At 37.3% G+C, this 26,995-nt stretch overlaps 1 protein-coding gene across 1 annotated transcript in view; it reads right to left on the bottom strand.

Moving 5' to 3' along the window:
• Positions 1-260: 260 nt before the first annotated feature.
• trpm3.S (transient receptor potential cation channel, subfamily M, member 3 S homeolog) overlaps positions 261-26,995 on the bottom strand; it is a 186,209-nt gene continuing 159,474 nt past the window's right edge. The window contains exons 19-25 of the mRNA XM_018243848.2: positions 26,735-26,863; positions 21,708-21,959; positions 17,554-17,728; positions 10,297-10,447; positions 8,777-8,976; positions 6,142-6,274; positions 261-3,137 (exon numbers count right to left, since the gene is read on the bottom strand). Coding sequence (XP_018099337.1) covers positions 1,688-3,137; positions 6,142-6,274; positions 8,777-8,976; positions 10,297-10,447; positions 17,554-17,728; positions 21,708-21,959; positions 26,735-26,863 — 2,490 coding nt within the window. The 3' untranslated portion in view covers positions 261-1,687. The remainder of the gene's footprint in view (positions 3,138-6,141; positions 6,275-8,776; positions 8,977-10,296; positions 10,448-17,553; positions 17,729-21,707; positions 21,960-26,734; positions 26,864-26,995) is intronic.

Consider the following 26,995-nt stretch of genomic DNA (forward strand, 5'->3'; position numbering starts at 1 on the left):
TACATTTTTTTCTGCTTGGAAAACCACAATGGTTTGTAGAAAGAAAAAACGCAAATTTTTCATGATTTATTAAACCCCAATGGTGTGAAAAGTCAGAATTAAAAAGTACTCCAATACAGATCTGTTGAGTTTATGTAGAAGTCAATGGCGGTTGTCCTAAAGATATCCTGCTTTGCGCTGGGTTTCTGAAAAAGTTGCGGTATTCGGGCGTCAAATCTGAAAACATTGCTGTATTCGGTTGTCAAATCCGAAAAAGTTGCAGATTTGAATTTTTTAATGATCTTATTGAGACTTTTCCAGCACAAGAATTTTTCGGGAAAATGTAATGATAAATTGGGGGAAGAAGTCAGTGTGGCTTTGGTAGGAGTGACTCACCAAACTACCTTGAATATGAGAATTGGATGGATATGGAGAAATGGTTGAAAATAGCTTATTTCTTTTTCTTGTTACCATAAGTATTCTAGTACAGTGTATACTTATATGCTATTTTTTCTTTTACTAATACATAACAAAGATTGTTTTGTTGAACAATTCCATTGTATTTTGAATGAACAGAAAAAACCCCACAAAATAATAGAATATAAGATTGTCAGTCATTCTTTGCATGTGTTAGACTGAATGTAATGTTTTTATACCAAAGTCGCGTCAATAGGTTTCCCCACGTCATTTCTCATACTGTTTAGGCCTAATTCCCTTGGAAAATGTTTCTGCTCATGTCATATTGTATATTAACACAATATCACTTAGGGCGTCTGTGGTATATATTTACTTAGGCCAATACCAACACCAGTGCTTAAATAAAATCCCTTCTTTGTATAAATTTTGAAATGACACAAATTACTCATGTTTGTAATAGGCTCAATGTGCTGTCAAAAGAGTAAGAATGATCTGGCAGTGATTACAGAGTAGGAATTAGAATATTGAGAACACTGAAACAACACTCTCACAAAGCGTATCAGCATGTTATTGTCACTGCTCTCAAAGCATGCGTTTACTGAGGCAACTGCATTGACAACACATGGTAGAAAAATAAATATATAACAATAAACCATTAAATTACATTCATCCTGAGCTTACTTCACTGTGCTAGATTCCCCATTAAAAACAAGAAAGTTCATTTGGATATGTTTTTCTATAGATATTCTTTCTTGTATTGCAATGCAAAAGACACGTCTTCCCTTCAGGTTTCAATTAGATTTATGTTGAATAAAATAACTATTTTGTGGCACTGGAAGATAATACAGAAGAGTCAGTGTTCATATCATAGTCACTAGCTTGTCCATTCACCATGATGAATAATTGTCTTGTTGGCATAGCAGGATTCAAGACCTGAGACCTACTGTTGTGGAATACATTAAAACTTGATTGCTGCCATAGAATGGAGCTCATACAAAACCATGTTGCCTATGTTTGCTAATGATTTCAATGAATGAAGAGTGGTATCTGTTTTGTACATGGCAAAGAAAATCTCTCATGAGATACTTGATGTACTTGTGATAATAATGCATATAAATACCACCGGATTATAATCTGGTCTATCAGAAACAGATACTGCAAAGTAGGTGACCAGTGTCAGCAGTTGCTTTGGCCCAGTACTCAACATTGTACTCAATTAATTTTGTTGGTTATGGTGTGTACAGATAATGATATAACCTCTTACTCCTACTTTACCAAGAGTTAATTTTCTTTAACTGTAGCTATGTTTACTTTCAAAGCTACGGAAGGCCGCTGTTTTCGAGAGTCTTCTCATGGACAGGTTATCCCCTCGACTTTCAGGCCTAGAAGACTTACTCCTTTGGAATGGATTTCTAAGGCTTGCAGTGGTACGCTGCTTATCTAGTTTGTCGCTTATTGAGTAGCTTTTCTTTGTGTGTGAGTATGTCATACTGGGTTCCTCTGCAGAGTAACTGTTTGCCCGCTCTATTTTTGGGAATGATATATTGTTGAAAAGTGTCCTTGAAGAGCTACTTTCATGGGCAGATAAAGAGGTCAGAGTACACTTGGTTTTCAGCTCTGCATTGTGGTCTTCATTGTCTGAGCTTGGATGGCTTAGCTCAGCTTCTCTCTCTGGGTGACAACTGCTTAAGTCTTCTACCTTTTCTCGTACAAACCCAGGAGATGTAGATCTTTCTGCAGTGGCCTGTGGTGTATTGCTGACACATCTAGTATCTATACAGTCTGTGATACTTGTGTATTCTGCAGTCTTTACTGGTACTCCAAGATTGCTGTAGTAGCTTCGACAAGGAGAGAACATAAAAGTCTGGGACTTCACAATAGGTGTTTCTTCTAAGATAAATGGTGATGTGGCCAGATAGCGACTACTTTTGGAGCGCTCTAATGTATGACATAGGGGAGAATCTGTATCCCAAGGGTTTTGGCTGATTGGAATACCTGCAATTTCTTGAGGATATGTAAATGTATCCATTGGGATACTTTCCTCATAGCTAGGGTTTCTACTGCAACTTCTACCACAGTGTGTTGAAGAGCTGCAGCCTTGTCCTATTGAACCTATATCCACCATTGGGTCTCCAGTGCAAGCTACATTCATCGAGCTCTCACCAGGGTCTAGACAAAACTGTGCCTCATCCATAGCTGAAACATATATGTCTATGCAAGATGAAGGCCTCCTGGAATCTGGCACAACTGACAAAGAGTTTAGAGGGGAAGGAGGGGGCTTTGTATCTTTAGATATTGAGTGGGAGCTTATAGCTCTGTGCAGATTTAAGGTTCTTTCCTTAAAAAAACCTTCAAAACGGTCAATGCCACCTTTGTCTCTCAAATTTGTAGCATAAAAAGACTGACTTCTCATGCGTGGTGTAAGATTGGGGGAGGTAGGAGACAATGGTTCCTCTCCTACAGGATCTATTATATCATGGAGCTTATATGTATTTCCTTCTTGGCTATTGAAACTGCTCTGTCTTACAATATATGCTGCATCTGTGCAGTCTGAAGAGGTTCTAGACCTTGCTTTATTCGTTTCACCTCTTTCAACTCCAGTGAGTCGTTCCATTGCTGTAGCCATTCTTCCCAGCATTTCTTCCAACTGTGCAAGCCGGATATCTACTGTCTGAAGTGATGCCTTCATAAAATGTTCTCGCTCATTCACTTCCTCCAGTCGCATTGACATGTTTTCCACCCTTCAATGCAAAAGGATTCTGGTTACAACATTTGTGTGTACTTGCAGCACATTTAGGCAATGCATTCCTAGGTCAAAGATAAAGCAGGAGGCACAATATTGTAAGAGCAGGCCCAGTGGCGTAACTAGTTGTTACTGGGCCCCATAGCAAATTCATTTTAGGGCCCCAAAATATTTATAAGTTGGCCTATTTTACCAAGATATATTAAAATTGCTAATTAATTAGGGTCTCACTGGGCCCTCTACACTCCTGGGCCCCCCTGCAACCGCAGGGTCTGCTTCCTCTATAGTTACGCCCCTGAGAGCAGCTTTGTTTAAATGTCTACACCCACTTTGTTCTAATAAGGCCACAACTCATCTCTGCCCCACATATCCATTGTATTTAAAAATATTTAATTGGTACTTAGTACAGTACTTAGGAGACAGAGGTAAACTGGTACTGGTACTGGTAGTTTTAGGAGAAAAAGTTAAGAATGGCTTATAAGGAAATGCCATGCAGGGAGACAGAGACAGGAAAAATGTCTCACATGGAATATGGGGGAAGACAATGTAGATAAAGAGTAAGAAAAGAAATGGAAAATTCTAAAAAGAGAATTTTCCAAGGGGATACATGGGAAAGAGAGAAAAAAGGTACACAATTCATACATTCATATTTATGAACTATATAAAGGCACATAAAATGATAATGACGTTCTAATAATTGGAATAGTATTGTAGGGCCCAATAGGGATACAGGCCCTATAGAGTTAATCTTTTCACCATTTCCTTGGGTTATTGGGTAGAATCCCTGTTACAGAATAACCTTTACAGTGATAGGCTGAGAGATTTGATGACACTGCTCTGACACACTCCTATATAGTGTGTGCAGGGAGTGGCCTCTTCCTCTTTTGCCTCTGGATGCTGATCCAGCTGGATGTGCTCAGGGGGACTGAGTGCAATAGGCCCAGAAGAAGTCATGTGTCCAAGTCGGGGACCAGGAAACCCCGTGAATGAGGAACAGATATACTAGGGCAGACTTGTCATAGTCTCTCTAGAAGAGAAAGGCAGATAGGATAGAGAGAAAGAGCAGCTGAAGCTCCAACAAGGATTTGCAGTAAGGGAGTAGCTTCCCAGAGGCTCTGTGTGTTGCCTCCAGTCAGGGACCTCAGTGAAGAGGGACTGTAGGGTAGAAGCTACTTTCCTGACAACTTCCAAGAGGGAAAGGTTGTACTGCAATTGCCTGTGTACTCTCTGTGTGAGCCTGCCTTTGATCTGTGTGAGCTCTCAATATGCTGTTTTCCTTAACTCCTGCGTGAGTACTGAAACCTGTGGTCATTTGCCCTTTTTGGCATAATAAACCGTTCCTGATTGTTAAGAACCTCCTGGCGCCCAAGTTGTTTTTGTGTGCACAGTAGCCTGGGGGGGATGTAGTTGCACTACACCATAGAGGGAACATTTCCACTTAGCGAAGGCCCTGCCCTGGGTGTAAGTCGCGTGTAACCCATGCTCTAGTGTTCTAGCTGGTGAATTAACCCCGACTGGCCCAAATAAGTGTTACAGTATTATAAAAAGTAAAAGAATTATTAGGTCAATGTATGTAAGAAAAAACCTCTTCCCTGATCTGTCAGCGCAGGGTTAGCTTCTGGACACCCCAATACTCTTTACTGTCCAATAAGTGGAAAAACAGTTTAAAATAACTTGTTCCAACAGATTGGAGTATCTATTCCAAAAAATACTTTTTATCCTACTGTCTGCTCCTCTACCCTGACCTAGGCACCACAATGTAATCAATACAATAAACTGAAAGTATATAGCAGAAGCTATGCTGCAAAATATCCTTTTATTGGACACTAGATGTTTCGAGCAGAGTTGCCCTTTATCAAGTGTCAGTCTATTGTGCATTGTACCAACCCAGGGCCAATGTGGGTCTTATGTTCAACTAGGTTATACTGGGGCATCTAGACTAACAAACGTATATGAGAGGGGACCCATTGGACAGACTATGAGTAAACTGTTGTAATAAAAATTCATGCCAGGAAGAAAAGCTATATTAATGAATCTTTGTGAAAGAATGCATTGATATTTATTGACTGTCAGAAAAGCCAGAACTAAAGAAGTAGCTTGTTATATTTGGGGATTATGGCTGAAAGGGCAAAAAAAAGCTAAATTAAAGAAGACAAGGTATCAGTATACAAGAAAAATGATAAAAAACTTATTGGCTGGAAGGAAAAAAATGTATGCACATTTTTATATTAAAACAAATGGATTTTCATCAGTGCATTTCTTTGAAGTATGTCATTACTTCAAACACTTGAGTCTAAAACCTTAGCTTTTGTATAGTGAGCATAGCTAACAAATAACGGTGTCCTTTTTTAATATTTATATGTATATATTGCTTAAGAGAATGCAGAACTGGTTGCTCTGTTGATCTTTGCATCAAATTGTTTTTAAATTGGCCAAGCCAATTAGTATTCTGCAATTTTAGGCAATTACAGTTTGTTAAGGGAAAGGAGCTTAGTGAGCTTACTTAAAACTGGGTGAAGCACAGAGTACTAAGATTAAAGATATACCTCTGAATGATATTATAAATTGCCGCATTTTTTCCAAGAAGCAGCCAGGCCTAACAATATTTGAAAGGCTACTATTTACCTGATTAAGAGCACGGGCCTTTATCCAGGATGCTATGGACCTGGGGTTTGCCAGATCAAGTATCTTTCTGTAATGCAGAGCAACATGTCTTAACACTATTAACATTTAAATACGAAGAAAAGTATTAAAAAAGTATTATAGTATTGCTGCTTTGCCATCGACATGGAGTTTATAGGAGCTTAGTTATCATAATGTAAAATGTACTGTTGTATAAATACAGAGAATAAGCAACTGAGACAAAATGAAGAATTGTTTGCTTTAAACGTGAGAAATGTGGAAAATGAATTTGCTGAATCATAGAGCATTTTGGATTCCAGATAATAGGTTCCCATGTCTGTCCTATGATATATCTCTGGTTAAAAGAGAAAAATCCCCACCTTTCTGCTGTTACTCGAATTCTTTCGTCATTGGAGGAATTAAACCTGTCATCCTTTTCTCTGAAATACTCTTCAATGCATTGCTCTTCAAAGTCATGTACTTTTTTCAGATCATCCTCTGTTATAAATAACTCTAGTTAGCAGAAGAAAACAAAGACATATGTTGTCAGTATAAGTTGCTATTTTGCAGAACTGCTAAAGGAATTGTTCAGTATAATAATAAAAACTGGGTAAATAGATAGGCTGTGCAAAAAAAAAAAATGTTTTCAATATAGTTAGTTAGGCAAAAATGTAATGTATAAAGGCTGGAGTGACTGGATGTCTGATATAATAGCCAGAACACGACTTCCTGGTTTGCAGCTCACTTGCATGCAAATTTACTTACCTTCGAAGTTGCGCCAGCGTTGGCTTCGCCGCACTTCGCCAGGCGTAGATTCGCCAGAGCTGCGAAAATTCACGAAGATCCGAAATTGCGCAGAAGTTACCGATCATTTGCGAAGTTGCGCTAGCGATTTTGCGATCAGTGGTTCGAACTTACGCTAGCGTGCAGTTAAAGTACAATGGGCGTATATGCCACAGCAAACACATTACACTACACAAGCCTGGGAACCTTAATAAATGTGTTCTAATGTGCTACACATGTGCCCACTATATAGTTTAGGTGCCATATGTTATCAAATGTAGGGGGGAAATTTCAATCTTATTCAGCCAATCACCCTATAAAAAGGAAAAGACGAGAGTGTTTTTTTGGGACTTAGAAAAAATTTCAACTTTTTTTGGACCATCCCTATCTACTCTATTGCACTTCTCCTGGTCTGAGGTGGCGAAGTAAAGTCTGGCGCGAGAGGTAACGTTCACGAAAATCCGCAACTTAGTGAATTAGCTTTGTTACATCCCTTCGCCAGAGCGCAGCTTTGCCGTAAGGCGTAAGGGTGCGAAGTAGCGCTAGAGTAGGTCCACTTTGCTAGCGAATTTACGCCAGCAACCGTTAGTAAATCGGTGAAGTGGCAAAATGACGTCACGCTGGCGAATTTTCGCTAGCATTAGCCCTTCACCCTTTAGTAAATTTGCCCCTTGTGACTTGAGGGGGGAGAACATGTGTCATAACGATTTGCCTTTGAACCTGAGCTGCATTCTAGATCAATTGCAAACTCTCTGAACAGTGATGTCCCATGTGGCCTCCTTTCGCTGACTAACTAAGAGTTAGAGAGATGAAAATCAGGAAGTTGGATTCTGTTCTGTTATGTTAGACATCCAGTCACTCCAGCCTTTACATTATTGGCTAACTATATTAGAAACATTTTTTTATTTTGCATTTACCAACATAAAAGTAGAAGTAGCAAGTAATCATAAATATTACCCTATATATATATATATTTTTTATCACCAAGGTCATCTTTTGACTTCTTAACAATGCTTTCCAACACATTGTGTGGCTTGGATGAGTAAATTGTGTATAAACACATTTGGATGTGTAAAATGTATCATTAATATACAGGTTATGGGAAGTGTTATCAAGAATGCTTGGGACCTGGGGTTTTCCAGGCAAGGGGTCTTTCCGTTATGTGGATCTCCATACCTTAAATCTACTAAAAAAAACCCAATAGGATTATTCTGCCTTCAATAATGATTTATTATATCTTAGTTTGAATTATTGACTAAAATGGAGTCTGTGGGAGATGGCCTCCCTGCAATTTGGAGCTTTCTGGATAATGGGTTTCTGTATAATGGATATCATACCTGTATTTGTTTCAAAGTGCAATGGTAAACAAAAATTATTTCGCATAATTGACAAATAATAGAATAGGGTTTACAAGAAATATATATATATATATATATATATATATATATATATATATATATAAGTAATAGAGGATCCGCACTCTCATTTTCATTTCAAAGTGATAGCTTTTATTTCTCACATCACAATCCATCACAATCCATATGTATATATATATGTATATATATATATATATATATATATATAATATAATAAAACATTTCAGACTGCCTTTAATGAATTTCCATTTTTTGTTAAAAAATTGGGCCTGATGTAGAAAGCACAATTGATATCATTATCATCATTTATTTATATATAGCCTGCAAGTTATGCATCACTTTACATTAATTTCTAATTTACAAGGGTCTTCAATACTTTAACAAACAAGAGTTTTAAAGTACAAAATAGGGTCAACAGGCCCTACTCACAAAAGTTTACAATCTAAAGGATTATCCTTCTAGACCATGCCTAATTTTGCCATCTTTTACGATATTTAACAATATGAAATGTGGGTGTGACCTGCAACAGATATGCTAATATGTTTAATGAATTACCAAAATGTTTATGGAGGTATTGGAATTGATAGATCCATAATTATTATTTAGCAATCTGCATGTAACATGAAAAACTAATGACTGGATTATGCTATTCATAAATCTTAATATCCCCTACAGTGATTTGTTTCCATTTTGTGTGTTGCAAATTGCAACTGTATTAGCAGCTTTAGTGTACATAATATTTTCATTGGCATCTTATTAGGACAAATTCATTTTTTGACATACTGTATATGATGTGTGTATGGTAGGCAGGTAATTACAATGCAAAGCTAGGCATTACTAGAATTGAAATGCTTACTAAGTCCATAGTCTCGCTCATCTTGATCAAGTTCACGTTTTCTCCAACGACAGCACAGATGCTTGCATATCATTGTAAAATGGCTGAAAATGATTAATGGAGGAGGCAAGACTGGCCTTTCATGAAAGGTCATGATCAGCTGATAGCGCTGAAATTTCCAAACTTGGTTTGATATAGACTTCACTTCAAAGAATGTATTGCTTAGGGAAGAAGGAAGAAAGAAGAAAATGTGGTTAGTTCATAATACAGGTATGGGACCTGTTATCCAGAATGCTCGGGACCTGGGGTTTTCCGGATAACAGATCTTTCCATAATTTGGATCTTCATCCCTTAAATCTATTAGAAAACCAATTAAACATGAAATAAACCCAATAGGCTGGCTTTTCTTTCAATACGGATTAATTATATCTTGGTTTGGATCAAGTACAAGGTACTGTTTTATTATTACAGAGGAAAAAGTGATTTATTTGGATGAAAGAGTCTATGGGAGACCTTTCTGTAATTTGAAACTTTCTGCATAACGGGTTTCCGCATAATGGATCCCATACCTGTAATTCTTACTTATGGAATAAAATGCTGATCTCAGAAAGAATGATACTGGGAAAAGTAAAACTTTATTTTAACGCCAATCGCTGAGCAACAGTTAAAGGGGTTGTACACAGCTCTTCGGTTTGCAATATCAGCAATTGGTTGCTAGGGTCCAAATTAGCCTAGTAACAATGCATTGATTTGAAAAAAAGACTGGAATAGAAATAGGAGAAGGCCTGAATAGAAAGATGAGTAATTAAAAAGTAGCAATAACAATAAATGTGTAGGCTTACAGAACATTTATTTTTAGATGGGGTCAGTGGGCCCCATTTGAAACCTGGCTATTACATAACATACTAAAAGTTAACTTAAGGGTGAACCAACCATTTAATGTATCTGCTTCTTATATGACAATTATAACACTCAAATTGGGATTAGTTTGCCATGGATTCATATCAATTATATGCTACAGTATGTGTTATGTTTTGCAAACAGTATTTTTTATTTTTCCTTTGCAAGATTGTATGGTTTAGTGAGGGATAGTTATAAAGCTGCAACACAAGCAACTTAGTCACAGGTTGCTGGACAAATGATATATGTGAATAGGCCCTGCAACTTTTAATTAAAGGAGTTTACTTACTAAAATAGGTGTTAACTTGCAACCACAGTACCTCTGTAGGGTGCAATCATGGAAATGTGTCATGGTCCATTCCAGAAAAAAATGTTTATTGTACACTATTGCTATTTTATTGTCCACATCATTTTATTTTTTTAAATTGTTATTGTTCCAGTGTGCAGGTATAAAGAAGTTGTAACTGACACTTTATAGAAGTTACTATATCACAGAAAATGCTAATTAATCTCTATTTCTTACTGTGGAATTATCAAAATATTATGTTTACATTTCCAAATTTCATTAAGGATAAATAAACCAAATACATCCCAACGTACAGTACAACAACTGTAACAGTGAAATACAATGAAAAGCTTACTTAAATACTGCAATTAGGAGGTTCACTAGAAGAATGTTGGCAACTAATAAATAGCAGGCCATGATAGCAGGGACAATCCATGCTCCTGTTTTGCAGGGGGGAAGCTGGATTATTTTCCCATCCTCTCCAGTTTCATTATATCCACAAGGAGCTAGAAAAGTAAAATAAAAAAGTAGGAGGTCATTTTTTTTCAGCACCCAAGCTTCATGTTTTTTTTTGCCTTCTTTTTGATATTTTCATGCTTCACCATGCATTTGTCAGGACTCATTACTTGCCGGTGACTGGTGGGATTTGCAATCACAATATCTTTTAAATGAGATGAATGGCAGATATTAATGAATAAATGAACAAAATTAGTTTCTAAAAAACACATAATCATGAAACAATAAGGAAAAGATCAGATGTGTCCACTTGGACTTAAAAGAGAAGGAAAGTCTTCTTTCACTTGGGGGTGCCAAATGTTAGGCACCCCCACGTGATTGTATTTACTTACCTTAAACCCCAGGCTGGTGCTCCTATCAGCAGAAAAATGCACCGGCCCGGGGGTTATACCAGTGAGCACCAATGAGCGATCCTCTTCCAGCTTCATCTTTGTTCAAATTTCCTGGGACAGACGCATGCACAGTAGAACGAAATAGTCGACTTTTTAGTTAAAGTTCGGCTTTTCACTCTACTGCGCATGTGCAGCCATGAGAAGAATGAAGAATCCGGAAAAGGATTGCTTTGTGGTGCTCACTGGAATAACCCTGGGCAGGTGCAGTTTTCTGCTGATAGGAACAACAGCCCAGGGTTTCAGGTAAGTAAATACATTCACTTGGCACCCCAAGTGAAAGAAGACTTTAATCGTCAAAAATCTTTTTATGTGAGAGTGTGCCAGAATCTGACTTTTCCCTGTGCATGTGCACCTCATCATGATTGACCAAATGATTGCTTAATTTACATATTTACAAAGAATGTTTTAGTTTTTTGTCAGCAATTTTGAAATACTACAGTGTATGATTAATGATTAGCAATGATTTGTCATTGTTGGTGCTCTGAAGAGAAATATATATTACAGGTATGTGACCTATTTTCCAGAGTGCTCTGGACCTGTGGGTTTCCGGATAACGTATCTTTCTGTTATTTTGATCTTCAATACTTAAGTCTACTAGAAAATCTTGTAAACCCAATAGGCTAGTTTTGAGTTCAATAAGGATTAATTATATCTTAGTTTGGACCAAGTACAAGGTACTGTTTTATTATAAGGGAGTAACTAAAACACTAAATTTCAGAAGTGCAAACTTTGACAGTGGACCTCGATTCTGGGATGGCAGTGGATGTGATTTACTTAGACTTTGCTAAAGCATTTGATACAGTGCCACACAAAAGGTTACTGGTTAAATTAAGGAATGTTGGCCTGGAACATAGAATTTGTACCTGGATAGAGAACTGGCTAAAAGATAGACTACAAAGAGTGGTGGTAAATGGAACATTTTCTAATTGGACCAGTGTTGTTAGTGGAGTACCGCAGGGCTCTGTACTAGGTCCATTGCTTTTCCACTAATGACCTGGAGGTGGGCATTGAAAGTACTGTTTCTATATTTGCAGATGATACTAAATTGTGCAGAACTACAGGTTCCATGCAGGATGCTGCCACTTTGCAGAGTGATTTGTCTTAGTTGGAGAACTGGGCAGCAAACTGGAAAATGAGGTTCAACGTTGATAAATGCAAGGTTATGCACTTTGGCAAAAATAATATAAATGCAAGTTATACACTAAATGGCAGTGTGTTGGGAGTTTCCTTAAATGAGAAGGATCTAGGGGTCTTTGTAGATAACACGTTGTCTAATTCTGGGAAGTGTCATTCTGTGGCTACTAAAGCAAATAAAGTTCTGTCTTGCATAAAAAAGGGCATTAACTCAAGGGATGAAAACATAATTATGCCTCTTTATAGGTCCCTGGTGAGGCCTCATCTGGAGTATGCAGTGCAGTTTGACAGACAGAATATCAAAGGCAATTGTAATACTAAACTTTATAGTTAGTATAGGTATGGATATATATAATGTATGTGAAAGTAGGGAGGGGTGTGTGTATGGATGTTGGGTTTTCATTTGGAGGGGTTGAACTTGATGGACTTTGTCTTTTTTCAACCCGATTTAACTATGTTACTATTACAGAAAAAAAGGAAATAATTTTTCAAAATTTTAATGATTTCATTATAATGAAGTCTGTGGGAGATGGCCTTTACATAATTTGTATCTTTCAAGATAACGGGTTTCTGGATAACGGATCCCATACCTGTACTGTGTATAACCCATAGTCTCATCCTTGTACAGTTGCCCAGTTGAAATGATTTCATACGGTATTTATTGTGTTCTCTAGGTTTTTTTCTATTTAAAGCTTTTTCTAAACTTAAATAAATCCCTTTGATTATTTATTCCACAAAGCCATTGATATTTGGAAAAGGAAAGCGTTCTTCAGAGACCTGAGTGTGGACAATGCAGATTTCAGGAATATTAGAGAATTACCTTCGAACTGGGCTGATTCCACTTTATGCATAGAGTATGCCAACAGTATAAGCTCTGGGTTGTCATAAGTAGAATAATAAACAGACTGCTGCAAAAATGTTGGTATATTCTTCAGTTCTCAAAGACTTTGGCTTCTTTAAAGGAGAACTAAAGCTTAACTAAAGAAATAGGGCAGAGATGTTGTACATTATGTTTTAGGCTTTTGTTCCAGCCCAAGGCAATAACAGCACTTTAGCAGTAAAGATCTGTGTCTCCAAAGATGCCCCAGTAGCTCCCCATCTTCTTATCTGCTGATTCACTGCACATGCTCTGTGCTGCTGTCATGTACTGAGCTTAGGCAATATGCAATATAAATGGCACAATATAAGGTTGATTAGTGAATTCAGATTATGGGTAAAAGGCAGATCAGAAACCAGCATTAGGGCTCTTACACATGAGCGTTCTGACCTGCGCTCCCCTGCGTTCTGTTTTTTGGCGTTCAGCCGCAGGGGAGCGCAGGAATAGACGCAAGTCATTATTTGAAATGGGGCTGTACTCACTCATGCGCGTGTAGGCGCCGAACGCAGGTTCAGACGCAACATGCTGCATTTTTCCTGCGTTCGGCGCCTACACGCGCCTGAGTGAGTACAGCCCCATTTCAAATAATGACTTGCGTCTATTCCTGCGCTCCCCTGCGGCTGAACGCCAAAAAATGGAACGCAGGGGAGAACGCTCATGTGTAAGAGCACTAACTCAGCCCTGCAGCATCAGTTTATATGACAGGCAAACGTCATTTTCTGCTTCTTGATTTGCTATGACCCCTAAACTTAGCTTTTCAACAGCTACCTGTCAGGTATTGCTGGGATTCGAGCCAGGGACCTTTGGGTTTCTGGCTTGATGCCTTAACCATTTGGCCAGGTGAGCAGCTTGTAGGGTTGCTCGCTATGTGTAACCTGGTCTCTGCACCCGGAGCCCAGCTGCCGCTTGATTGGCCTCTCCAGCCCCAGCTCAGCTGCAGCCTGTTTGGCCTCTGCAGCCCCAGCCCTGCTGCCGCCTGATTAGCTATAATCAGCCAATCAGGGCTGTATCTTCCCTATTTAAGGGCAGCACTTGGAACACTCCTGGCCAGAGCATTACATTGTTTCTCCCTAGTACTGCGGCAGTGCCCCTAGCTAGGGAGTTCTAGCTCTTTTCCCTTATTATTCCTCCTTGCCTTTGTCTGCCTGTCCTAGTCTAGTCTTGTCTTGCATTACCCTATCTTGTACCTTCCCAGCCTTGACCTTGATCTGACCCTTGCCTGTTATCATTTTCTATTCCACCTTGTACCTTTCACTCACTTCATCTTGTACCTGCCTTGCTGGTTCCTGCTTCCTGACCTGCTCTGCCTTATACCCTGTCTTGTTGCTTCCCTAGTCTCCCTCTGCTATCTTGCTATCCAGTCTCCCTCTGCTATCTTGCTATCCAGTCTCCCTCTCCTATCTTGCTATCCAGTCTCCCTCTGCTCCAGTCTCCCTCTCTTGCTATTCCCAGTTTGATCTGATCTACACCTGCACCGTCCTGTCCCATCCTGTCTGTTCCTGTCCTGAGTCGTCGCCCTCTTCATCCAGCCTAGTCCAGTCCTGAATCTTCGTCCTGTTCTGCTCTGCACCTGATCCAGACTGACTCTAAACCCTCAACCTGTTCCTGACTTCCATTTAAGTGTTCCCTAGGCACATACAGCTCCTTCCTCAAGGACTCGCCCTTTCCCTATCAGTCTCCACAGCGCCCCCTACCTAATTCTTGACACTGCCAAGAGCCCAATGAGCATGTGCAGTGTCACAGATACTCCTAACAATATCCAGAATGGGAAACTTCTGTGACAAATTTGAAGGCCTGGACCATTACTACTATAGAATTGCTAAACCTTTTGGCTGGTTCAGTAAGTTCAGTATATACAACATGAAATTTCTAGCCATATTGATTTTAATTCTCCTTTAAATGGAGTCATAAACTACCTATATATGTAAAAATATAACAAGTCACATGAAAATATGATATTTGTAAAAATATTTTAAAGGAATAAAATACATATTTGTATAAGGTATGTAGTTTATACTTTTTACAAAAGTCTATAAGTTGTATTCTGTAGACCCAAAACACATGCCATTGCAATGAGCTGAATGAGTGTATGTGATGTTAATGATTCTCAATGGCTGCCACAAAATGGGTTTATCAGCAAAATATGCGATAGGCTCAGTAAAATGATTTTGCTGAAAATTAATCTGATTGAACCCCTTTCTGATGGAGACACGGAAGACACCAGCTTATTTTAGATAGCTGGTTACATCCCAGGCTTCCATGGTGCTGTTCGATTAATTGTTTTTAAATCATTTTACAGAAATGTTGAAATGTAAAATGCGAATTCTTCAAGCTGTTTCACACCTTATGTTTATCTTATATATCATAGCAGGTCAGCACGAATGCATGCTTTAGTTTAAATTGCAGTTTGGAGATATTAGCAAGACAGCATACCATATTTGAACTGTACATTTCTCAAATGCACACGGTTTTTATCTGTAACAGATGCAACCACATTAGGACAAAGTTTATTGACATTGTAAGTTAAAGATGACAGTATTAAGAGAAGGTATATTTTTGTCACACAGAAGAAAATCTAGTTTATAAGCACTGATTCTCAAAGGCTCCTAACATGTTTTTTTTAGTAAATTACACCAATTGTCCTCCTATTCTTTCAAATGTCCACCAATGAGACTCCTTAAAATACTTTTCTTTTTTAATGTTACACAATACTACCCTGTAGCTCTTGTATCTTAGGGGGTTATGGAATGAATGGCACTAACTTTGTCCAGGAACAGTAGCCCATAGCAATCAATCAGCAGGTAGAATTTACTAGTCTTATTGGTTGAACGTAGTTCCTTTTATTACAAATGGGGGTTATTGTGTTGTATTTAACCACATAGCTAGCTTGATTGACATTTTCTTTTTATTCAGTTACACTGCAGTAATAGACATACAGTGGGAAGATGATGGGCAATTCTCTATTTTCTTAGCATTTTACCTGAGGTTTTTAAACCACACTTTATTGCAACAGATTCTTCACACACTTTGAATCTTGAGTATTTACTTTTTGTAGATCAGATCCTAACGAACCAGCTTTTAATGCTTATAATACCTCCTTTCATCATCAATTTATCTTTGATCCAGCATTCTGTACTGGGGTCAATCTCTACACCTACACTCATATAGATATCTTTATTGTAGCTTCAAAATATAATCTAGCAAGGGTATTAGTCTATAAAAGGGAAGGTATACTTTGGGGGTTATTTATCAAAATACTAAATTTTCTCCCAATTTTCTGAAAAAGACTCCGATTTTTTTGAAAGGCAGTGATTTTTTTATTTATCAATCAATTTTCACGAAAAGAAAAAATCCAAATCGTACAAATTTTTGGATTTGACGCCAAAAACTGCAAATTTTTTGGATTGGACACCCAAATCCACAAAATCGTTGAATTATTGAACTAAACCCAGTGCAGATCAGGATATATTCAAAATGTCAATTGGACGTCTGCCATTGACTTTTACATGAATTTAGTAGATCTGAGTTGGAGTATTTTTTGATTCAGACTTTTAACACCATCTGGGTTTAATAAATATTGAAAAATTCGAGTTTTTTTAATAATGTGGAAAACATTGTATTTTTTCCCTTTGAAAGTCCAACCAAAATAAAATCTGACTTTAATAAATAACCAATAAAATAAAAAATGTATTGAGCTGAACTCAAATCCAAATGGAGGTAGCTCTCAGTAGTGTAGAATCCTCAGCTTCATACACACCAACCAATAAATAACCCTCTATATGTCTGAAGGTTTTTATTCATCCAGGTCATGATATATCAATATATATCTGTTCCTTGTTGTGCATACTGTACATTACCAGGCACAGCATTGATCTGTAAGCACACATGGGGAGTTTGGAAGAAAATGCATACTTAGAAGTGCCAAAATGCTGCCCATGTGCCTGTCAGAGCACACACACAAAAGGGAACAGAAGAAAATGGATCGGCCAATAGCCTTCGAGTCTCTTTAAAATCGACTATTTCTGCAAAAGACCAACTGAGTATCACATGCATAGTGTTCTACCTGGAGAGCAAGCATATCGAGTTAAATAGCCCTCTTTTTACATCAGTTGAAGAATTTTAAAGCCCATGGGTTTTATTTCAATTCAGTTTTGTTATACTGCAACTTCTGCCATGCTAATTTCAAATAAGAACTATAGTATTAAGCATTCATGTTATTACTTTAATGCAGAGGTATTTTCTATTTCACTTTGAAAAGCATTGTTCAACAATGCCAATGGGTGCCTTGTTATTTATTATTTCTAAAAAGAGAAAATGACAAAAAAAAAACAAACCAAAACAAAAAGCACAACAAATTCAGCCCCATTGCCCGAAACTGTCATTGCTCAAATTAAATTGAAAACATGCATTATTGTGTAATAAACATCAGATTTCCGAAGAATATTTCACAAGTTTTGTACTTACATAAGAATATAGTACATAATATGTAAGAAATGTACTCTGAAAATATTATCTGAAGAAAAAAACACTTGTTTATGATTCTCTTTAGAAATCATATTTACAGAAAAAACAAGCACCTGTTGTATTTCTTTTAGATAATGTTCAGTTAAAAAACAATGCTTGTACCCCAAGCCATGAATTTGCCCTCTCATAAATGCCTGAATAGCTAGAGAACAAAAACGGAATTGCTTACGGTCTATTTGGTCTGCAAAAACTTCTCCATATATCATCCAATAGGGCATGTAAAAAATATTCTTTGCTAGGTTCCATGAAGGCTCCTCGCTGGGGAAAAGGATAGCCTGCCTTGCCACGCCGAAACTCATCAAAACCACTAACATGATGATGACAAAATACATCATATCTATCATCTAAAACAACATTAAATAGAGAGGAATAATAAGAACAGTAAGGTTAAATGGTGACTGAAATTAAAGTAACAAAACAAATGCAAATATTTCACAGTTACAATTACATTTGTGCACTTCTATAGCTGATTGAATGATCAGTAGTGGTGGGAAAATTCAGAAGAGAACTATTTGCCAAGTGGTGAATCTGCTTGACAATGTTATTATCCTGTATAAGTAAATGGGAGAGGCACCTATCTCAAATCAGGGTCTTCTGGGTTTTTGCCACACTTTTTTGGGGTTTTCGGGCAAAATCTAGCAATTTTGGAAAGAAGCACAAAAAATTTGAGCAATTCAAGAAATATAAACCCAAAAAATTGAGCAGTTCATTTTTTATTGATTTTCTCAAGCTTTTTCTGCAATCTGATTAAATCAAGTTTTTTTTATTAATAAATAAGCTAAAATTGGGCATGGTCGTTTCTTCATGGTTTTTAAAATAAAATAGGAGATAAATTCGGATTTTAGTAAATAACCCCCTCAAAGTATGGCCTAATAATATCAGAAACAGCATGGCTCATTATTATTTCAAGACCTTGAACCTCTGGTACAGTAAGTTCTCTAAATGCAATATACGGTAGTATTTCTATCTATATCCTGTTATGTTATCTCTCTTGTTTTAAAGACAGTATTATTATAAATAGAATATGGAGGATGCTGTTCTGCTCCTGCGGTTGTTCTTTCACTTTCAGTTTTAGTAGCACGTTTCCATGGTGCTGAGCTTTATTTAATTCTTTCTATAAGATGTTCTATACTTAGTAATATGCAGTAAGGTACTGACAATCGGTAGTGTGTATCTGGATGATGCCACACAATCGCCAGCAGAACAGAACATAGGGGCAAATTTAGTAACCGGTGGAGTTGCGCCAGCGATGGCTTCGCCGCACTTCGCCCCGGCGAATTTTCGCCAGCGCTCCGCAAATTCACTAATATGCGAAGTTGCGCTCAGCGAAGCAAATGGTAGCGAAGATGCGCTAGCGAAAATTCACCAGGCAAAGCAAATTTGTGCTAGCGAAGGGGAATTTGCATACGGTGGGAACTTAAAGTTTGAATGGACGTATATGTTACAACAAATACATTACACTAAACAAGCCCAGGGAACCTTAATAAATGCAAATAGAGATGTTTTATTGCCCTACACATGTGCCCAGAGTATAGTTTATCTGCCATATGTTATGAAAAGTAGGGGGGAAGCAGGGTACCCATAAAAAATGTTTCCGTCCTTTTGCAGCCTATCACCCATGAAAATGGAAAAGATGCCAGCGTTTTTTGGGACTTAGAAAAAATGTGACTTTTTTTTTTTTTTTTAAGTCCTATCTACTCTATTGCAAATTCACTAAGAAGTTGATTTTACTGAACGTTACCTCTTACTCCAGACTTGCCTTCGCCAGCTCAGACCTGGCGAAGGCAAGTCTGGAGTAAGAGGTAACGTTCAGTAAAATCAACTTCTTAGTGAATTTGCGTAGTAACGATCTTTAGCCCTGGTGAATATTCGCCTGGTGTTAGAGTGCGAAGTTGCGCAGAGTCTATCTCCTTTGCTAGTGAATTTTCGTCAGCGTTCACCACTTCGCACCTTAGTGAATTTCCCATGGTATCAGAAGAAAATTTCTCAAACGCAGCAAGCAGGAATAGGAACAAGTTCTCTGCCCTGAGGGTGCTTGCGTAAAACTTCTCTGCTGACTTAAGCAAATATGGTAAGGACCTCTATTTTACAAGCACATTTCCCACCATTGCCTTCAAAATATTGTAAAAAAAAAAATATTGTAAAATACAACACAATTGCAGTCAATTAGTCAATAAGCGTATATGAAATTGCACAGATTTTGGACACATCTTGTCCAATTCAACTCCACATTGAGGCCACAATACTCTTGAATTATGGGAAAAACACTGCAACTTTGTTCGTAAATGAGGCTTTTGTTCTAAGATTTAAATTTTTGTAGAGAACAAAACTTTAAATATATGACTTGGCTACACTGTGTTATGCAGTTAAAGAGTTTAGAGTTCTTACAGTGGGAGCTTGGGCTTGTGCTGAGCCAACAGTCCCCCCACTTCCCACTGGCATGGCCATTTTCTTCTACTTTAGTGAAAACATTACGAGACTCTGGAAATCTTCATGCAATATTTGTATTTTCCAGACTATTAATCAGATTTGCTCAGCACAAACAATGTTTGTGTTTTCGTCACAATTTGGTATTATGTTCTTGGACCAAATGTGAATAAAACCACAAGATAATAAAACTTCACATCTGGAAAAAGCTGACAATGTGACTAACTTAGCAAAATAGCTTGTAGCAGATGTAAGGCTGAATAAATGGAAAGTAATAACAGAAAACAAACTTGATTCGGACATAACACTGCCAAAATTCATATTTTTCAAATGAGGAAAAGGTGCAGTGGTATAAGCATAATAAGAAGAAGAATCTGGTTACAGAGCTGAAGGGTTAGTCTATGCTTTTTATGCAACAGACATGCTTGTTGGATAAAGTATTGCGGGCTTATTCATGAGTACTAAAAGCCCCCTCTAAGTTTAGCTGCTATGCTAGTGAAAGTGAAATAATATAATTAAGAAATAAAGCATGGACATTGTTTAGGCAAACTGGATCTACTCCTTATTCATGCTTGGCCATTTCTGTTGCACCAAAAAGCACAGTAGAGCAAACGGTAGTTAGAGATACCTGTGTATTGCATTCTAATGATGTTTAGTACTTTGTACATGAAGACAACATTTTTACACATAGGAATTGGTAAAAAAAAGGCAAGTGAATGATGCACACAGAGACTGGCAAGAGGGGTGATGTCTTGCATCTCTCCCCCCACATGAATACAGCACCGCCAGATCTGGATTCATGAGGCTGTGGGTTTCTGTGATCCAAAACAAACTATGAAGACTTGCAGCAGGTTGCAAAGTGCAAAAAAAAAAGGTTTTTTTCTTCCATTTTGTGCACTTTGAACCCTTGCCTTCCAGTTCATTATTACCCCTACTTATATTTTTAGTGAATGTCATACTTTAATGATATTTCTACATAATGTTCCTGCTTTTAAAATGAGAAGATATCAAAGAAATAAAGGAAGATCTTCCTGTCTTTGGGGGATAACTTCCATACTAGAAAGAATTGAAGGAGGTGGGGAAAGGTCCTAAAATCCACACCACCTGTCATCAAGAAGACAGTTTTAAAAGCTTACAGGATCTCATACAGGCTTTTTAAAGCAGTATATTGGATTCTACATCTACAAAAAGATGATAATAGCCACTGGTGTGGCAGAGCAGACAGTACAACAGGTGCCAGTAGGTCACAAGAGTGATTTGCAGAGGAGCAATGCTGCATTGGTGCATTGAAGTGGCCCTCTCTTGATAAGTCTATATTGACCATATTATGATCCAGTTATTGACCCTTAGGCTAAATAATTTGTCCACAGCTTAACTGTAACTTCAATTAAATATTTAACCAATGCACTACTAATATAACCTAGCTCCAAACTTTAGTACCTTGGAGTTTAACCTCAGCAGTCCGAGGCTGAAATTGTTTTTGTCATACAGAGGCATAATCAACACTGTGGAATATTGTAAGCATTGTTCTAATACTACTAAATGAGTTTGTAGGTGTTCAGCACTATGACGAGTGTATAATTGATATGATGAGCCTGTATTTTCAGTGGGAGGCACTGTATGTTGTAATTGGCTTCTTCAGCTGCAGGGTGGGGCACAACATAACCAAAATGAGTCAAGTTTCCTTCCTGTACCATTACATTTTGATATTACAAATAATGACAGAGAAAAGAAAATCATCATGCAAGATTAATCTTGCCTGGGCCTATTGCGTTTTCTTTCATGGATGACTATTAAAACATGTCTGCGCAGAGGTTGGTACTAGTTTTTGAAAATAAAATAGTATATATACATATATGTGTTGAGCACCACATAATAAACAAAATATGAACTCACCATTTTTCCAATCATCATAACATACGGTCCAAGGTATTTGTTTACACCAAATATATCAAGCAAGCGAATATACCAGTAGATAATGTTCACACAATATATCACTCTGCCATGGCTGCTAAAGGGTTGCTCTTGCAAGCGAAGTACCATCCCAATAGAAAAGAGAAGGATGGAGACGAGGTCTGCGAAATTCCAGTATTCTTGCAGCCATACTTTAAACTTTTGTAACAGCTTTCCTGGCTCGGACATCAAGATCTGTATGAACACAAAGCAGTATTACATAAAGTACTTGGCCAAAGCTTCTTTGCAAACCAAATGTGCTGTAATTCAGATTTTTCATGATGAAATTCAGCAATCCTAAAATTAACTTCACAAATCAAAGAGTCATGTTAAAAATAATATGCAAGGGATGTTTTACACCATAATGTAGAGATGAGCCCCAAAAAAGCACTGCCTGTACAGGGTGAGAATATGCAGTCAACATAAACAGTACTGAGCTTTAGCACTGCTGTATGCTGCCCATAGGGTGCAAATGCCTAATCACTACAGCTCCAGCAGTCATTGAAGCATTGTTGAAGCCAGTGTTAAAATATAAGTTATTCTTATATTCTTAAAGACTCTATCACTGGCATATCAACTCTTTATTTCCATCCTATGTCTTGGTCAGTGTTGACAGAGGGGTGTGATTTAAATTTTCAATGGTCGGACGTACACCTGATGTGGATATTCCCTCTGAGCATTGAATTAATATATAACTAACATGCAGTAATGACATCAGTCGGGATAAGACAGATCTTCCAGGATAAATGTAACTTTATCTGCCCAACAAAGGAGCTGTTCATTCTGTAGCATAGTCAGTAGCAGTCAGGAAACTCAGACAGAGAAACGTACAGCTTCTTTTATTCCTTATTGTTAAACCAACACAATTTGTCCTTAGTATGATCATTTAGGGGCCCATTTACTTAGTTCGAGTGAAGAATAGAGGAAAAAAAGTTTGAATTTCGAATGGTCGAATATGGCTACTTCGACCATCGAATGGGCTACTTCGACCTTCGACTACGTCCTTCGACTTCGAATCGAACGTTTAGAACTAAAAATCGTTCGATTATTCGACCATTAGATAGTCGAAGTACTGTCTCTTTAAAAAATTCTTCGACCCCCTAGTTCGCCACCTAAAACCTACCGAGGCCAATGTTCAATTTCCTGATCGAAGGAATATCCTTCAGATCGATGGATTAAAATCCTTCAAATCGTTCGATTCGAAGGATTTAATCGTTCGATCGTAGGAATAACGCAAAATCCTTAGAATTCGATATTCGAAGTCGAAGGATTTTAGTTCGACGGTCGAATATCGAGGGTTAATTAACCCTCGATATTCAACCCTATGTAAATGTGCCCCTTAATGTCATTTTATAGCATTACATTGTTTAGAAAAAGGAGACAGGGTATTATCTATAGATAAAAGGCTAGACTCCTATAAGAGATGCTTATTTTGAATTATGCCACACTCATTTCAATATCTGAAACTTTAGCTCAGAAATTCACATCAGTATTATTCTACTACAATATCTGCTAGACAGAAATGATAGAATAAAAGGTTACAATATTTGGTGTCATACTCAAATGTAATTTTTAGAAATTGCAGAAACATACTCTAAGTCATTCATTTTCACTGTAATATTTAAAAAAGAATCTTCACAGTCCAGAATAGATTGAATGGATACTGAGAACGGCATCAATCACTATAGATAATGTTCTGCATCTCATTACTGTTCTCTGAATAATTACTAGTGTAAAATGTACAAATTCTTATAAAGGCAAATGTGATTACAGGTACAGTTATAGGATCCCTTATCCGGAAACCCGATATCCAGAAAGCTCCGAAATAAGGAATGGCTGTCTCCCATAGACTCCATTTTATCCAAATAATCCAAATTTTTTAAAATGATTCGTTTTTCTCTGTAATAATAAAACTGTAGCTTGTACTTGATCCCAACTAAGATATAATTAATCCTTACTGGAAGCAAAACCAGCCTATTGGGTTTATTTAATGTTTAAATGAATTTCTAGTAGACATAAGGCATGAAGACCCAAATTACGGAAATTATCCGTTATCCGGAAAACCCCAGGTCCCGAGTATTCTGGATAACAGGTCCCATACCTGTAATACATACTAAAAGATTTCCATTATTAATTTGACTGTCAATATTTATCAGTCACTGCAGAATAACACACAACAATACAATTAAAATTGCAAAAACAAAGCAACTTTTTACTTTGATAAATTGATAGAACTAGAGAGACACTATAAGAGTTTAAATCAATTTATTTCCAATATTATAGAGCCCTCTAGTGGCTACTTGTGTTAATTTTTAATCCCTGCAGCTCAAGGAAAGTGCTCGGGAATTTTGCTCTGAACTGAATATGAATGATCCATATTCAATGTAGAGCAGGATGGTATATATATATATATATATATATATATATATATATATATATATATATATATATTAAATACACGTTAAAAGGGTCAACATGTATTTAATAAAACTTATATTTTAAATTGTACAAAGGATCCCAGTGTGCACCTTACCTTTTGGATTTTGTATGCAGCTATAATTGGTAGCACCTGGGTCAATTTTTTTCTGGAGTAGTGGTTTGCTAAACTACTTGGACTGTATATATATATATATATATATATATATATATATATATATATATATATATATATATATATATATATATATAAAAAATTTATACAAACCACAGCTGGGTGCTCACCAATTATGATACAATCCGATATAAGAAAGCACTCACATTATCATTGGCTGAGCTTTCAAATTAGCAACTTCCTATATATAACATGCCTTATGGAAACAGTAGTATTTCAGCAGTGACATAAAGTTTATTGGATTAACAGAAAATATACAATATACATCAAAACAAACGCCTCCTATAGCCTTTGATGAGTGTCTGGATTCTGGATGGTGGTATTTTTGACCATTCGTCCATAGAAAATCTCTCCAGTTCATTTAAATTTGATGGCTGCCGAGCATGGACAGACTGCTTCAAATCATCCCATAGATTTTCCATGATCTTCAAGTCGGGGGACTGTGATGGCCATTCCAGAATATTGTACTTTTCCCTCTGCATAAATGCCTTTCTGTGCCCGAAGTGTGTTTAGGGTCATTGTCTTGTTGGAATATCCAACTCCTGTGTAACTTCAACTTTGTGACTGATGCTTGAACATTATCCTAAAGAATTTGTTGATATTCAGTTGAATTCATCAACTTCATCAGACTTTTCACAAGGGCCCCAGTCCCTGAACTAGCCCGACGACCACAGCATGATGGGACCTTCACCAAATTTGACAGTAGGCAGCAGGTGTTCTTGGAATGCAGTGTTCTTCTTCCACCATGCAAACAGCTTTTTGTTATGACCAAATAACTCAATTTTTGTCTCATCAGTCTAAAGCACTTTGTTCCAAAATGACTGTGGCTTGTCTAAATGAGCTTTTGCATACAACATTTGACTCTGTTTGTGGTGTGAGTGCAGAAAGGTCTTCTTTCTAATACTGCCATACAGATGTTCTTTGTGCAAATTGCGCTGAATTGTAGAACGATGTACAGATACACCATCTGCAGCAAGATATTCTTGCAGTTCTTTTGGAGGTGATCTTTGGGTTGTCTGTAACCATTCTCACAATCCTCCGCATATGACGCTCCTGTATTTTTCTTGGCCTGCCAGACCTGGGTTTTACAGCAACTGTGTCTGTGGCCTTCCATTTCCTGGTTACATTCCTTACAGTTGAAACTGACAGTTTAGACCTCTGAGATAGCTTTTTGTAGCCTTCCCCTAAACCATGATACTGAACAAAATTTGTTTTCAGATCTTTTGAGAGTTGTTTGAGGATCCCATGCTGTCACTCTTCAGAGGAGAAGTACAACTTGCAATTGGTCACCTTAAATACCTTTTCTCATGGTTGGACACACCTGCCTATGAAGTTCAAGGCTTAACGAGCTAATCCAACCAATTTGGTGTTGCCAGTAATCAGTATTGAGCAGTTACATGCATTCAATTATACATTTTACAATGTAAAATTGTCAGGTGATCCCACTGGGGTCTAATAAAAGGGCAGCCAAGTATGGAGGTTTACTTTGAAAGCAGCTAGTAAGTTGCAGGTAAACTTAGTCCCTTTGTAAAATGTATAATGAAGCAATAGAATTCTTAATGAATCAGATGAAAATTAAGCGTAGGACTGGCCAGATATGGGATGACTTTGACGTAGTTGGCCAGCTTAAATATATTGCAATATATGGACAAACAATCCCTGTTTTGTTTAAAGGGTAAGGCATTTTTTAGTAGCAGTATGCACAAAATGTCGCTGTCTTAAATATATTGATAATGGGTTGAGTGCAGAGGACTCTTGTGTTTGACTATATGTATTTTGTGGTCACAGCCTCATTGCACCCCCGCCTAATGGTTTTAAAAAATAGTGGTGAGCACAACTTTCCTTTGTTGTTATATATATATATATATATATATATATATATATATATATATATATATATATATATATATATATATATATATATATATATATAATCGTGTTCCAAGGAATGACGCACTCCAGGACTTCATAATGAGATCAAGCATAGTGAAGTTTATTTGTCAACGTTTCGGTCCAGTCTGGACCTTTCTCAAGACAGGTCCAGACTGGACCGAAACATTGACAAATAAACTTCACTTTGCTTGATCTCATTATGAAGTCCTGGAATACGTCATTCCTTGGAACACGACTATCTGCACTATATATGACAGCACCCAGGCAGTAAAATTCTGCTGGATTGGAGTGCACCACAGCCTGAACTGTGTATATATATATATATATATATATATATATAGTATATGGATCAATGTGGCAATTATCAAATTGGGGAGGAATTGGTGAAGATACATGAAGATATGCAACTATTACTATATGCTTGCAATAATAGTAGTTAATGTATGGTAATTGGTATCAGCTTTACCTCACGCATTTTTTCTATTCCCAGAGTGAAAATATATGAGATGACAATCCATTCCTGCGTTGATGGCCAGCGGTCCATTTTAACTAGAACAATGTAGTTGAACAACATGAGGTAACCCATGTAGGCTATCTGTGGGAAGATACAAGAATAAAAATTCTTAGACAAGCAATTTAATTATCAGACTTTCTCTAAAGGCTGGATATAAGTAAAGAAATAATTTTGCCTATCCAGCAGAGTTCTCCCCCAGACTTTTGTAGCTGG

Source organism: Xenopus laevis, chromosome 1S, assembly GCF_017654675.1.
Source record: "Xenopus laevis strain J_2021 chromosome 1S, Xenopus_laevis_v10.1, whole genome shotgun sequence".
Lineage (NCBI taxonomy): Eukaryota > Metazoa > Chordata > Amphibia > Anura > Pipidae > Xenopus > Xenopus laevis.